The sequence below is a fragment of the Adiantum capillus-veneris genome, chromosome 5 (assembly GCF_014529385.1).
Source record: "Adiantum capillus-veneris isolate H3 chromosome 5, ASM1452938v2, whole genome shotgun sequence".
NCBI lineage: Eukaryota > Viridiplantae > Streptophyta > Polypodiopsida > Polypodiales > Pteridaceae > Adiantum > Adiantum capillus-veneris.
This window is the reverse complement of record NC_140935.1, coordinates 128,011,369-128,024,575: the sequence shown is the minus strand read 5'-3', so window position 1 is coordinate 128,024,575 and position 13,207 is coordinate 128,011,369. Positions and strand designations below refer to the sequence as shown.

Below are 13,207 nucleotides of genomic sequence, written 5' to 3'. Positions count from 1 at the left end.
CTCTCTCTCTCTCTCTCTCCCTCTCTCTCTCTCTCTCTCTCCTGTGGAGGTCGATAAGGCCTGAGGTTCAAATTCGACTGGCATATGTGTGTGTGTGTGTGTGTGTGTGTGTGTGTGTGTGTGTGTGTGTGTGTGTGTGTGTGTGTGTGAGAGAGAGAGAGAGAGAGAGAGAGAGAGAGAGAGAGAGAGAGATCTATCTCAACACGGGGCCAAAGTCAAAGGGTCCAAATGAGAGATGGTCTGTCCAAGAGCAATGCTAGAATGGAGCTTAAAGACCTTAGGGTTAGCTTCATTAAAGACCTCCAAAGGTCAGTGTTAAAAGTCCTTAGACCTTAGGCAATCTAGGGCTAAGCTTGGGGTGGGAACCCGGCCCAAGCTTGAGGTGCTTGTCGTGCTTGCTGACTAAGGTGCTTGAGGTGCTTAATGACTAAGGTGCTAAGGTGCTCCATGACTAAGGTGCTTGAGGGGCTTAATGTGTTCCAAAAGTCAACAAGTATCCCTAGTCATGGGGGGGCGAGCCCTCATTGTAGGGGCACGAGAGAGAACACACACACCCTCACACAAGGCAAGCCTAATCTAAAGAAGCAACAAGGACACATGTCAAGTTCCTCTCCGTGTTGCCCTCATGGTGTGCCTAAAGCCTATTGGTTGGCCTCTCAAGGGGTCCAATGATAATTTAGCTAATTAAATTATTTGTTTATGCATGTATCAAGTCCTCTCTCTCAAAGGGGAAAGGGGGACTCTTGTCCTAAGGCTAGCATGGTTGCTTGATATGCACTCTATATGTGATTGGCTAATCTTGTAGGGGTCCAATCAATTTGAAGCTTGAGCTACAATGAGGGGTCGACCAAGGAAGCAAGGGGCTTGCTTGCAGGTACTCTCTCTCTCTCTCTCTCTCTCTCTCTCTCTCGTTGTGTGAAGTGCAAAGTGCAAGAGCTCCATCTTCTTCTCCAAGCTTGTAGAGAAGTTGAGATCCTACATCAACACTCTTGGCTATGGAATGCAAATCTAACCAAGAGCCATGCTTTAATGCTTAAGCTTGTCATCTTCTCCATCTTCATTACTATGCTATTATGCTATGCTAAGCAAGAAGAGTGATGATAATTGAGGAACTATTTATTTCTCCTATGAATGTTTCTTCTTTCTCTTCCCTACCCTCATTCCCCGCTAGCTCTCTCCACCTTTGAAGGTGTTTGAGGCCTTGGGACTGAGGCCGGGGATGGTTGTTGCTTTTACATAGTTTATGTTATGCTCAGGATGCATGAAGCTTTCCATCTTCATAGCATCACCTAGGTCACAACAGAAAGATTTTATTGTACTAAGTCTCTCTTTATGGGAGAATCTATAATACAAAAGCCTATTGGAGGGGGGACCGACTCCACATAAATCCGATCCTCAATCGTTGTCATGTTCTCTAATTCTCTTTCTTGCAAAAGTATTGTTCATGCCAAGTTAATTAAGTATAATGGTTGTGTTGCTACCGCTAATTAAGTTCACAGTCTATGTTCTCAAAGTAGTCCCATAAAATACTCACTATAATTCTCTTAATTCCGCTATTCTCAATGTTCATAGGCCATTTCCATTACATTGGTATCAGAGCTATTGGTTTCTCTTTTCGTACTTAAGAAGAGAGGTCCTTAAGTTGTCCATGAAAGGTTGGACATGTTCATTGCAATAGGGTAAGTGAGACAGGGATCTATTATCTTGGTTGAAAAGGACTTAGTTCGAGGTACATCGTTGGGAACTATAGTCTTAATAATGGAGTCTCTCGGGGCTTTTGCCTTATTGAGCTACTAGCAAGCTCAACAAGAACCATAATCAACCGAGCAATGTTAGACCCTCTCCACTATTCTTTGCAATCCACAATGTCTAAACCATGGGTGTGGTTGCTTGAGAACTCATTTTCAAAGGTAAAGAAGAGGAGCGACTTAGGTTTTTGAGGGTACCAAAGCACAAAGTAATTAATACATAAGCTTAATTAGCATGGCTGACAATAACCAAGAGAGTAGAATGAATATTGACAACTTTGATTTTTCACATGAAGGTTCTAATGATGATGCCCCCATGTTTGTTAATTATCTTGTTACTAGGTTGCAACAAGTCATGGGCAACCCAGCTTTGCAAGCCAAAGTTACTTAACAACTTCATGCTTATGGGATTTCCCTTCCTCTCCAAGAGGAGAGAGAGCTTAGGAGGCCTCTTGATGAGACTTCCAGAAGAAGACTCTCTCCCATAAGAGAGGAGGAATCCAAAGAACGAGAAATAAGTGAATCACTAAGTTCCTCTGAAGATGTGGCTCCACGAAGACAGCGACCTGGACGAGAATTGGTTTAAAGCACTATAAACAATGCACACACAAACATATGCATGCTCACAAACTGTTTTTTTTTGTAGTAGATGAAACATGGCCATAGTATAAATTTTGTACACACACACACATACATATACGCATGGACTAAGGCCAAGAGGAAAAGAAGGGCTCGTTTGCAAGTTTCATGTTTCAGATTTTCCACTAGGGGATGGGAAATTAAGCTATGACTTGAAGGAGGATCTGACAAGCAAGAAAGAAGATGTTACTTTTGGGTAGCTTATAGAGATGGTGCCTAAGATAAAGCGATAGTGGAAGAGGATGGTTAACCCAATGGAGAAAGAACCAGAGAGAGGTTCAGTGAAGGTATTGGCGATAGATGAGCTACCAGACATTTGTCCAATAGTAGATGTGTGAAAAATTCCTCCCAAGAGGAAACGATCAACCTATAGTCCTTCTCCTCGTCCCAAAAGGGAAGAGAGGAAACAAAGGAAGAAAAAGGAAAGAAAGAGGTCACCCTCTTCTCCTTCTTCTTCACCTTCCTCCTCTTCAGACGAAAGCAACAGCTTATAGACCATGGTTCTTGTGCTCCTCTAATATCTAACCAACCCAAATGATTTTCTCATATTAAACTGATCACTTAATGTGGGAGAATAAACGGGAACAAGGGTTAAGATATAGACATGTGCTTATAGATCTATCTGAACACGGGGCCAAATGAGAGATGGTCTATCAAAGAGCAAGGCTAACCAATGGAGCATAAGACCTTAGGGTTAGCTTCATTAAAGACCTCCAATAAATGAGTGTAAAAGTCCTTTGACCTTAGGTGAGCTGTTCTTTAATAATATCATCATCTACTCCAAGTTCTTGGAGGAGCACAAACAACATCTCTAGGTGCTTTTTCAAGCCTTAAGGGAGAACAAGCTTTTGATCAATCAAAAGAAGAGTGAATTTTTCCTTCAAAAGATTCAATACTTAGGTCATATTATCTCTCAGGATGGTATCCATATGGATCCATCTAAGTTATAGGTAATAAAGGCATGGCCTAATCCAAAGAATCTACATGAGCTACGAAGCTTTATTGGTATGTTTGCATACTATAAGTGCTTCATAGAAAAATTCTCTCAAATAGTAGGACCATTACATGACTTAACAAAGAAAAACGTTAAGTACTCATGGACTGCTAAAGAGAAAAATGCTTTTGACAAGCTCAAAGAGAAGCTTACCTCCCAACCAGTGCTTATGCTTCCAGATCTCTCAAATCCATTTGAGGTCCAATGTGATGTTTGTGGTGATTGCCTTGGATTGTCTTGCTTCAAGGAGGGCATGCCAAAGCATATGAGAGCCGAAGGCTCAATGCTGATGAACGGGTCTTGGGCATATATGAAAAAGAGCTTTTCGTTGTTCTACTTTCCTAGACACATGGAAGCACTATCTATTGGGGACTCCATTTATTTTGCAAACGGACCACCAAAGTCTCAAGTACTTCATGACGCACTCACAATGATCTATCTTCTATGATAGATAAGTATGCTACTGACCCTGACTTTAAAGACATAATGTCAGCCCTTGCCTTAGAGAAGAAAGAGGAACCATTCACCTTGCAGGATGATTATTTTCTCCATGGCAACAGGCTATGTGTTACTCACTCCCTTCGTGAGAAAGTTATATATGAATCCCATGCTCCTCTCTATGCGGGGCATAGAGGCATTCAACCTACTCTTCGAGGAGTAGAAATGTACTTCTATTGGCCTACCATGAAAGTAGACATACAAGAGTATGTTTCAAAATGTGTGGTATGCCAAAAGACCAAATATGTTAGAGGGAAGCAGCCTGGGTTAGTCCAACCCTTGTCAATCCCTAATTCACCATGGGAGAGTATATCCATAGACTTTACCTTTGGATTACCTAAGTCTATCCATGGGAATACGGGAATATGGACAATAATCGATAGGTTTAGCAAGAAAGCACACTTTGTTCCTGTCAAAAAGACTATCAAGGCACACCAAATATCACAGATTTTCAAACACCATGGATTACCAACATCCATCATGTCAGATAGAGATCCTAGAATGACCAGTAATTTTTGGAAAGGTCTCTTTGAAAATCTAGGTACAAGATTGAATTTCTCTTCGGCCTATCACCCACAAACGGATGGCCAAAGTGAGATAGTCAATCTTACGATTCTCAATCTACTAAAGACTTATGTTAAAGAAGTAGACCAACGCTCACAATGGGAGAAGTAGAGTATGCGTACAATAATACTGTCCATACTACTACGGGAAATGCACCTTTTGAGATCATAAAGGGAAGAAATAGAATGGTCATGGTCCCCATTAATCCCTTGCCCATGTGACAATGGATAGTTAACAATCATGGATTTGTCTTTACTTCCAAGCTAAAATCTTGCAATAATTTTACTTTACTTGCCTGCAAGCTAAAGTTTTTTTAATATAAAAACTCTATGCTCAATTTAGTACTCAATTGGAAGCAACATTCAACGTAAATAACATAAAGATCTTTCTATTAGAATCATGTACATCTATTATCGTGCTCCATCACTATCTTGTACAATACACAACTTTTTGAACTTTGGTAATGTCTATGATCGCATTATATCAAAAAATTTATTGTAGTTCCTACCTTTTGGAAATCACAAGCAAAACTTGGTATTACCAAAAACATGTATACAAAGTTGATAATGCTATGTTAATTATTCTCTTTGGAACGTTGAATTTGCTCAGTTTTTTATTCGTTTGAATAATCTTGCTCAAGTTTTGGAACTCCTTGATTTGGAGCAGCATGCACATTCATGAAATTGATAGGCTTATGAAGCATTTAGCACACCAAAGGTGTAGTATCTTTATGAAAATTATTGTGGGCCTACCAATCACCATATGAGTTCATAGCTCGGTATTGGTGCTTGTAGATAAGGTGACTAAACTTTGTATAATTTATTTAGCGCACTATTCAATCTATAAAGTTAGCCAAGCTGGTTATTCATAATCTATATCAATTATATAAATTACTCATCGGTAATGTTGGGAGTAATTGTGATCCACATTTACTAGTCATTTTTGGAGGGCTGTCTATAAACGGTTGGGGAGAAATAACTCAATATCAGTACTGCTTGTCATTCAAAGATGGATAGGCAACTCACAAGTTTTAATCTAGTGCTAGAGGATATGCTAAGAGCATATGTTGGCCAGAAGGAATCCAATTGAAAAGATTACCTCTCTAGTTGGAGTTTGCTTATCATGATGCAAACCATGTTACGACTAAGTTGAGTCCCTTCATGTTTATGTCAGGTTTTCAACCTCGATCACCAATTAGATTGGGGTTGTTTACTGATGAGAAATGATAGCAAGTCAAGGACTTAATCTCGGCAGTTGAATTAAGTCAGCATGTCACTTTCATGGAAAGTTGAAAAGAGGTATTCTTGCATGTTCTAGTATCTATAGAAATTTTGAAACTTGGTCATTCACATAGACACCTCTTACTTGTGGTAACTCATTAAAAATACTCAACTAAGCTATACATAGAGTCCGCATACTATGTTTTATATAAGCTGTGTACACAAACAATTGCAAATTTAGAACAACAATGTGAAAAATCAAGATGTTTTTCTTGGTTTCATTGAACCTCCTACTGAACTATGTATCTGTCAAATGGACAAATGGATCTGTGAGGGATGCAATTGTGAAAAACATTAGTGTTCTTACGAAGATACCATCACTTAAGGTTTTGAGGACCAAAAAGCTTCTCCAAGGGGGGAGTAATGCCAGGCCTAAGGTAGGATTGGGCAGGCCAAGGGTCATGCCAAGGGCCATAATGCACATGCGGTATTGGGGGCCTATATTTAGTAGGAAAAGGGCCTATATATGGCATGGTTGGGTTGTGAAGAGCATGTGTCATCCCCATCTCTTACATTGAAGCTCCAAAAGGCATGCAGGATGCCCAACTTACTGACCCAAACGGGGTCAAAAGTTGGATTTAATGGGCTTTTGGGTCCAAACTGTAGCTCAAAAGGGTTGATGTGTGTGTATACCCTCTTGAGAACCCGCCAAGATAGTGAATCGGATTTAAGAGTAGCGTTGGTGTCCACTCATGGAGCCCAAAAATAGATAATGCTGTTTAAACTCATCACAAATATAGGTCAATTAGGATGACTGGGATACCTTTTTGGACTCTTGTGCAACTCACCATGCCATGTGCCCTCACATGCTCACACGGTGATTAGACTACTGAGTAGTATTTGAGAGGTCTAAGCAAAAGGCCATAATCCCAACAGTGACATTGTAAAAAGATAGAGAAGGAGAGAGCTTGAGCTCTTTCAAGCACACACTCACACAACCAAGAGAGCACACAATAATTATGGAGGCATAAAGCTTCTTCTTTTTTGCTACTAAAAAATGACTAGATGGTTTACAAAAAATAAGTGAAAAAATACAACTTAATGAAGTGACTATGTACAATTGTCAATCTAGAATTGCTAAGGTGTGAGTTGGCAAGATAAGGAGCCATCACTATCGATGATAGGTAGACTATGTTGGTGAAGTAGACTTGTAGTACCATTGAAGATGATCCTTATGTTTGCTACCTCATGCTGGTGAAAAATGTAAGAGCGAAGTCATCCACACGAATGATGTGTTGAGCTTGATATCTAAATAATCTTTACCTTGTCAGTCATAATAATTGCCTTATGCAACTAGTAGCGTGTAGCACAAATAGACATGTACCACTTCCCCCGACAGCTTACTATGCTATCAAGATATAATAATACCTTCATCACATTGCTGCCAATGTGATTGCGTGGTAGGCGTCTTGATTTCATCACTTGTTTTCTGTGGGGTTGTGATTTGGCAATTTACTTTTACTTTGATGGAGAAACCATGCACATGAAAAGAAATTTGAGGATTGCTAGAAAACAAAAGAGGGAAGTTCTATTTGATGGAATACCTTAATATGATGCAAGGTGGGTCGGGAGCATTTCATAAACAACCAGTAAGGTGTGAAACTTACTAAGTGAGGTTGTTCATTTGTTAAAATTGACCATGCCAATGACAGAGGCATGAACATCTTTAAGAAGAGACAAGCTAAAGGAATAAATAAGACAATTGTCGCATGTTCTAACATGTAAAAGAAGAGCAATTGGGACATCACACACTAGGAAAAAATAATTGTAACTATTCATAGAGACATGTTTGAAAGCTTCAAATTGCCAACTTTCAAGAATCATTACATATAATTTTTTGTGCAACTTTGCGATCACCGGCTCCCTATTAACAATGGAAAAATGGGACAAACTTCTCTCATGTTAAGCAAATGGTTTTTGGTGATTAATAGTGAGGAAGAGGTAAAGCTTCTCAAGGCAGTGGTGTGATGTATAGTTTAGGTATTTTCAAGGCAAGTCATCGATAAGGACTTAACTTCCCTAGATTGTACCATTGGCAATATGTATTTGTTGCTTTGTGCATATTTAAATGAATCTTTAAAACAATTTGCATGGGTGCTCCTTAGTTGTTGTCGAAGTCTAGATTTCTTGTCTCCCATGTGTAAATTATCCCTACTCCATGAGAGCAATTCACTTGCATTCTTGTAAACAAAAGCTAGCCAAGTTCCTCTCCATGCTACATGAGGAAAAGGATTTGATCAACAACTTGATGTGGTGGTTTCAACACTCTTCTAACATGCTAGTGCATGTGTTAGGAACATGATAGTGCAACCTTCGAGGGCCTTAATGAGTGTAAGGAAAGCATGAACTTTATATTTGAACTATTGACAAAGAATGGTTGAGAAGTGCTTTATAGTTATAGTAAAGACAAAGAATAGGGAAACCTTCTTTTGAGAAGGGCATATTGAGGTGATTGAGCTATCCACATTGGGTCATGCAATCTATGTACACAAAAGACACGTTAGCTTGATTTGGGAGTTGGGTTTCATCTTGGGAGCACACATAGGCCATAGGTATACACGATTGGAGGCACATACAAACATGTAGATATAGTTGTGGAAAGCTCCTAGATATTTACAGTGTATATCTATGTGGGCTATTCATAGAATGCGAAAAGAGCAGGGGAGGAGGTGGTATAGGGTGGTATAGCGGGTATTCCCTTCTCCCGATGGAGGAGGAAACCACCCTGTAGACTGCATATTTTCTGTGTTTGCGTCTTTTGACCAGTCTCTCTCCCTCCTTCAGCCATGGCGATGGCCACCACAGCGCACCCCTCTTCTTCAGCAGCTGCATCAACCTCTTCCTCAGCCTCAGCACCCCTTTCTCGGTCATCTTCACCGTCGCCCACCTCCTCCCGCCTCTCCCTCAGCCCTTTTTCTTTGCGCAGAAACCCTAAATTGACCATGTGCGCCCCTCCACAAGCCACTACAGTCTCTTCTCGCACTTCAGAATCCTTGGTCGATGTGCCCGCTTTGAAAGCAAAAAGTCGCCCAGAGACGGATCCTCAACGACTATGGCAACGCTATCTAGACTGGATTTACCAGCACAAGGATCTTGGGCTGTATGTAGATGTAAGCAGAATTGGATTTTCTGATGAATTTGTTGCGGAAATGGAGGTAAAATTTCAGAAAGCTTTTTTGGCTATGGTGGAGCTTGAAGGTGGTGCGATCTCCAACCCTGATGAGAAGAGAATGGTTGGCCATTATTGGCTTCGCAAGCCGGAACTTGCTCCCTCTGTCTTCCTCAAGAAGCAAATTGACGGTGCCCTTGAGAGAGTTAGCGTATTTGCAGCTGATGTTGTTAGTGGTAAGGTAAGCAATTTTTTTGGACAGTTCAATGTCTTGAAATCATATGTTTTTGTTCCAGGATCAGCATGTCAATTCAGCAGCCACATTTGTAAATGTTCGTATACAAATGCAGAGATCTTGGCATTTTCTGTAGTCAGGATGTGTTTGCGTGTTCACTTGTAATGATTATGGTTCAAATTCTGTCCAATATTGGCTTGTTTAAAGTGCTTTCCTTGATCAAACACATGGCATTGACATTGAATGAAGCTATTTGTTTTGGAAGAAAATAGGAGAAAAAAGCTTAGAATCTGACTCCTGGTTTTTTAATTTCATCAGATAAAGCCGCCCCCTTGTCCAGCAGGGCGATTTACACAAGTGTTGTCAGTTGGCATTGGTGGATCAGCTCTTGGGCCTCAGTTTGTAGCTGAGGCCTTGGCACCAGACAACCCACCTCTCAAGGTGTGCCACATTGTACATTGTCATGGAGCTTGTTAATGAGAGATGTAATGCATCCAGGAAAAATTGTTCAGTTTTGGAAAATATAGGCTGTTAAGAGAGTGTACTTTTTTTTTTTCAATTATCAGTATACAAAATGTGATTGACATACATTATGGATCAGTGATGATGTTTGTGTATATTTCATGCATACATATACAATTTTCTACGCATAAAACTATGTGTGTGTTTCTCCATGCTTTGTCCTACATTGTAAAATAGGGACTTATGGATGTTACTTTGAGGCGTGTTTCTACTCCATTAGGATGCTAAACTTGTCGTGCCATGCCGCAGATCAGGTTTATAGACAACACCGATCCAGCTGGTATTGATCATCAAATCGCTCAGCTTGGGCCAGAGTTGTCATCCACTCTAGTTATAGTGATTTCAAAGGTTGTAAGTTCTTCTTGATAATTTCTTGCAGATCAGTTTTTGGAAGGAGCACTTTAGAATCATTAAAACTGATGCTGGCAACACTTGGCTTTTAGAGTGGCGGGACTCCAGAGACACGAAATGGTTTGTTGGAAGTTCAGAAGGCATTTAGAGAAAAAGGACTGGATTTTGCAAAGCAGGTCAGAGTGAATCGTTCATGGCCCTTCTATTTTTGCCAATATTATGACAAAGGGTGTGTTGAAAAGTCAATTACCGTGGGATTCACCATGGTCTGTTTGGCATAGCAGGGTGTTGCTATCACCCAGGACAACTCTCTGTTGGACAACACGGCAAGAATAGAAGGCTGGCTAGCAAGGTTCCCTATGTTTGATTGGGTTGGAGGGCGCACATCAGAGATGTCTGCAGTTGGGTTACTGCCTGCTGCCCTCCAAGTAAGAACCCAAAGTTTCACCGGTTATTCCTCAAAATTAGTATTGCTATTTATGACCTAACTTGAGTGGGTTTCGTGATAGGGCATTGATATCAAGGAAATGCTTGCTGGAGCTGCCATCATGGATGAAGCAACAAGAGTACCTTCCGTAGGTCCTTCACTCTGCTTTTTGAGTGCTTATCTCATTTTCTAAGGCAGCATCACCCATTATCTGATATTACACAGGTAAAGCAAAACCCAGCAGCATTACTGGCGCTTTGCTGGTATTGGGCTTCTGATGGCGTGGGATCCAAGGTATGAAGACTAACCTATCACTTCTGCCATTCCTCGTGAATGGTTAGCTTAATAATGATGGCTTAATGTGTTCTGTTTAGGATATGGTGGTCTTACCATATAAGGATAGCTTGCTATTGTTTAGCCGATATTTGCAACAGCTTGTTATGGAGTCACTGGGGAAGGAGTTTGATCTGGCAGGGAATTTGGTAAGAGATGCAGCAGCTACCAAGATTTTTCCATGAAGTTTGAGCTGTTAAATCAAGTCATGGAGCTAGACTGTTCTGTGCTCAGGTCAATCAAGGTCTTGCAGTTTATGGAAATAAAGGTAGCACGGATCAGCATGCGTACGTTCTAAACCTTGACTTGATTTATTCGAGAGTTGATTTTGCCAGTGTGATTATTACAAAATGGTTTCTAGGGTGGAAAACTGAAGATTCGATTGTTGATTTTTGGCAGGTATATACAACAGCTAAGAGAAGGCGTACACAACTTCTTTGCAACCTTTATCGAAGTTCTTAGGGACAGACCGCCTGGTCATGATTGGGAGCTTGAGCCTGGTGTTACATGTGGGGATTACCTCTTTGGCATGCTTCAGGTTGGTAACTGGATTTACTGCTATTGCACTTTGTGACTTGATGGCTATGCATTTGTAGACTACTGCCTTTCAAGGTTCGAGTTTTATGCTTGGAGTGATTGCAGGGGACCAGATCTGCTTTATATGCCAATAAGAGGGAGTCTATAACAGTAACTATAGAGGAGGTGACACCAAGATCTGTGGGAGCAATGATCGCCCTTTACGAGAGAGCGGTGGGCTTTTATGCGAGTCTTATAAACATCAATGCCTATCATCAACCTGGTTAGTTTTTTGAATGCCTTTCCTGTAAATGCGATTGATCATAAGAGGTGTATCTTCTTGCAGTGTATTTACTCACAATTGTACGCATGTTTGACATTTCTTGGCTGCCTCTTAACAAGTTGAGATACTTCATGCAAGCCTATTGATGTGACTTCCAATGCTATCTGTTGTGATGCAGGGGTTGAGGCAGGCAAGAAAGCAGCAGCGGAAGTTTTGGCACTCCAGAAGAGAGTCCTTGCAGTCCTTAACGATGCTAGGTAACTAGTTGCCTTGCTCTAAAGGGAACAAATAAGTTCACAATTTGTTCATTTTTAACTTTTAAGGATTGTTTCAGTTGTAAGGATCCTGTGGAGGCTTTGACTTTGGAGCAAGTCGCTGAACGTTGCCACCTGCCTCAACAGGTAACTGTGGCTGCAAGAAATAATCTTGTTTATTTTCTCTTTCCAAGGGCAATTGGGTAATACTTGTTTTCACCTACCACAGATAGAAATGATATACAAGATTGTAGCGCATATGGCCTCGAATGACCGTGTCATTATTGCTGAAGGAAGGTGTGGCTCACCCAAAAGCATGACAGTTTTCACTGGAGAATGCAATGTTGAGGATCTATACGACTGAAACTCCTCTTGGAACTTTATATCCTTGCCCGTCTCCACACTTGTACAATAATTCAAACCTGCAAAGATCTGCTCTTTGTAATTTAGAATAAAGGGATGTTTTTGCTCCTCCCACGATTTAAACACATCACTGCAACATGTTCCAGAGCTGCTTTACAAGTGCAGCAAAATCTTCCCTCTTTTTGACAAAAAATTGGCATGTTGTGCATTGGCATAATGTATCAGGCGATATGAAATGAATTAGTGAATCAAGCAGAGTTATTTATTGATTTTGTCACAAGCCGGACTCTCCATGTCGATATTGGATCATTTTGGGTGTCATGGTGAAGCTGCTTGCAGGTGTGATTAAGTCACGACCAAGAGACTTCAAGACTTACCTTTTGTTGGCAGTTTACAGCCAAACTGGCAGGGGCCAAGTTTTTTAGACAGATCTGAAGAAATTTCATTGCAGGGTTTGGAAATGGCGTCAGTGAGACCCTTAATGTCTCAACATGCAGGTGAGGTGGTACAAACTGTGGTCAATTGATTCGAATTGCACTACAGTTCAAGGGAAGTATTTATTATTTGCTATGTAGATGCAAGCTGGCACCAAGTAAAGCAAAATATCAAATCTCACAAGCAAACTGAATGCCTTGACACGTATGCTGTGCCCAAGGACTGTGTGTCAGGGCTTTGTATTTTAATGGGCATGCAGACCTGAATCTTGGAGGCACTTGACAGGTTAAAGGCAGTGGAGGATCAGCCTATCAAACTTGAAACTGTGTATCAGGTTTGTGTAAATGGGCTACAGAAGGCAACATCATGATACCCCTCGAAGTTGCAGAAGATGTTCCCTGCACATAGGGTGGATGAGCCCATCATGACCACCTAGTGTTATAACGTGGGTAGGATTAAGGGATAGGCATGCTCTTGTAGGGGTACAGAAACACCCCCAGTTTAGGGACAAAAATTTGGAATATATTTGGGATCATCAATCTTATGTGCTTTTGTGATTTGCCAAAAAGGTGTACCATATGGGCCCTTGGCTATCTCAAATACTTCAACAGGCCCCTAAAAGTGGATTTAGTACTGCAGTAAATTCCAGAAAGTAT

The 13,207-nt window shown here is 40.8% G+C and overlaps 1 protein-coding gene across 1 annotated transcript; it reads left to right on the top strand.

Annotated features, from left to right (window-relative positions):
* The first annotated feature begins 8,296 nt into the window (after positions 1–8,296).
* Positions 8,297–12,396, top strand: LOC147458090 (glucose-6-phosphate isomerase 1, chloroplastic-like). The gene is made up of 14 exons (XM_086512832.1): positions 8,297–9,073; positions 9,386–9,508; positions 9,839–9,937; positions 10,033–10,116; positions 10,225–10,368; positions 10,450–10,515; positions 10,593–10,661; positions 10,742–10,849; positions 10,935–10,987; positions 11,100–11,238; positions 11,343–11,499; positions 11,678–11,756; positions 11,834–11,900; positions 11,983–12,396. The coding sequence occupies exons 1-14, from the start codon at positions 8,510–8,512 to the stop codon at positions 12,115–12,117; spliced, it is 1,887 nt and encodes a 628-aa protein (XP_086368958.1). The 5' UTR covers positions 8,297–8,509; the 3' UTR covers positions 12,118–12,396.
* The last annotated feature ends 811 nt before the right edge of the window (positions 12,397–13,207 follow it).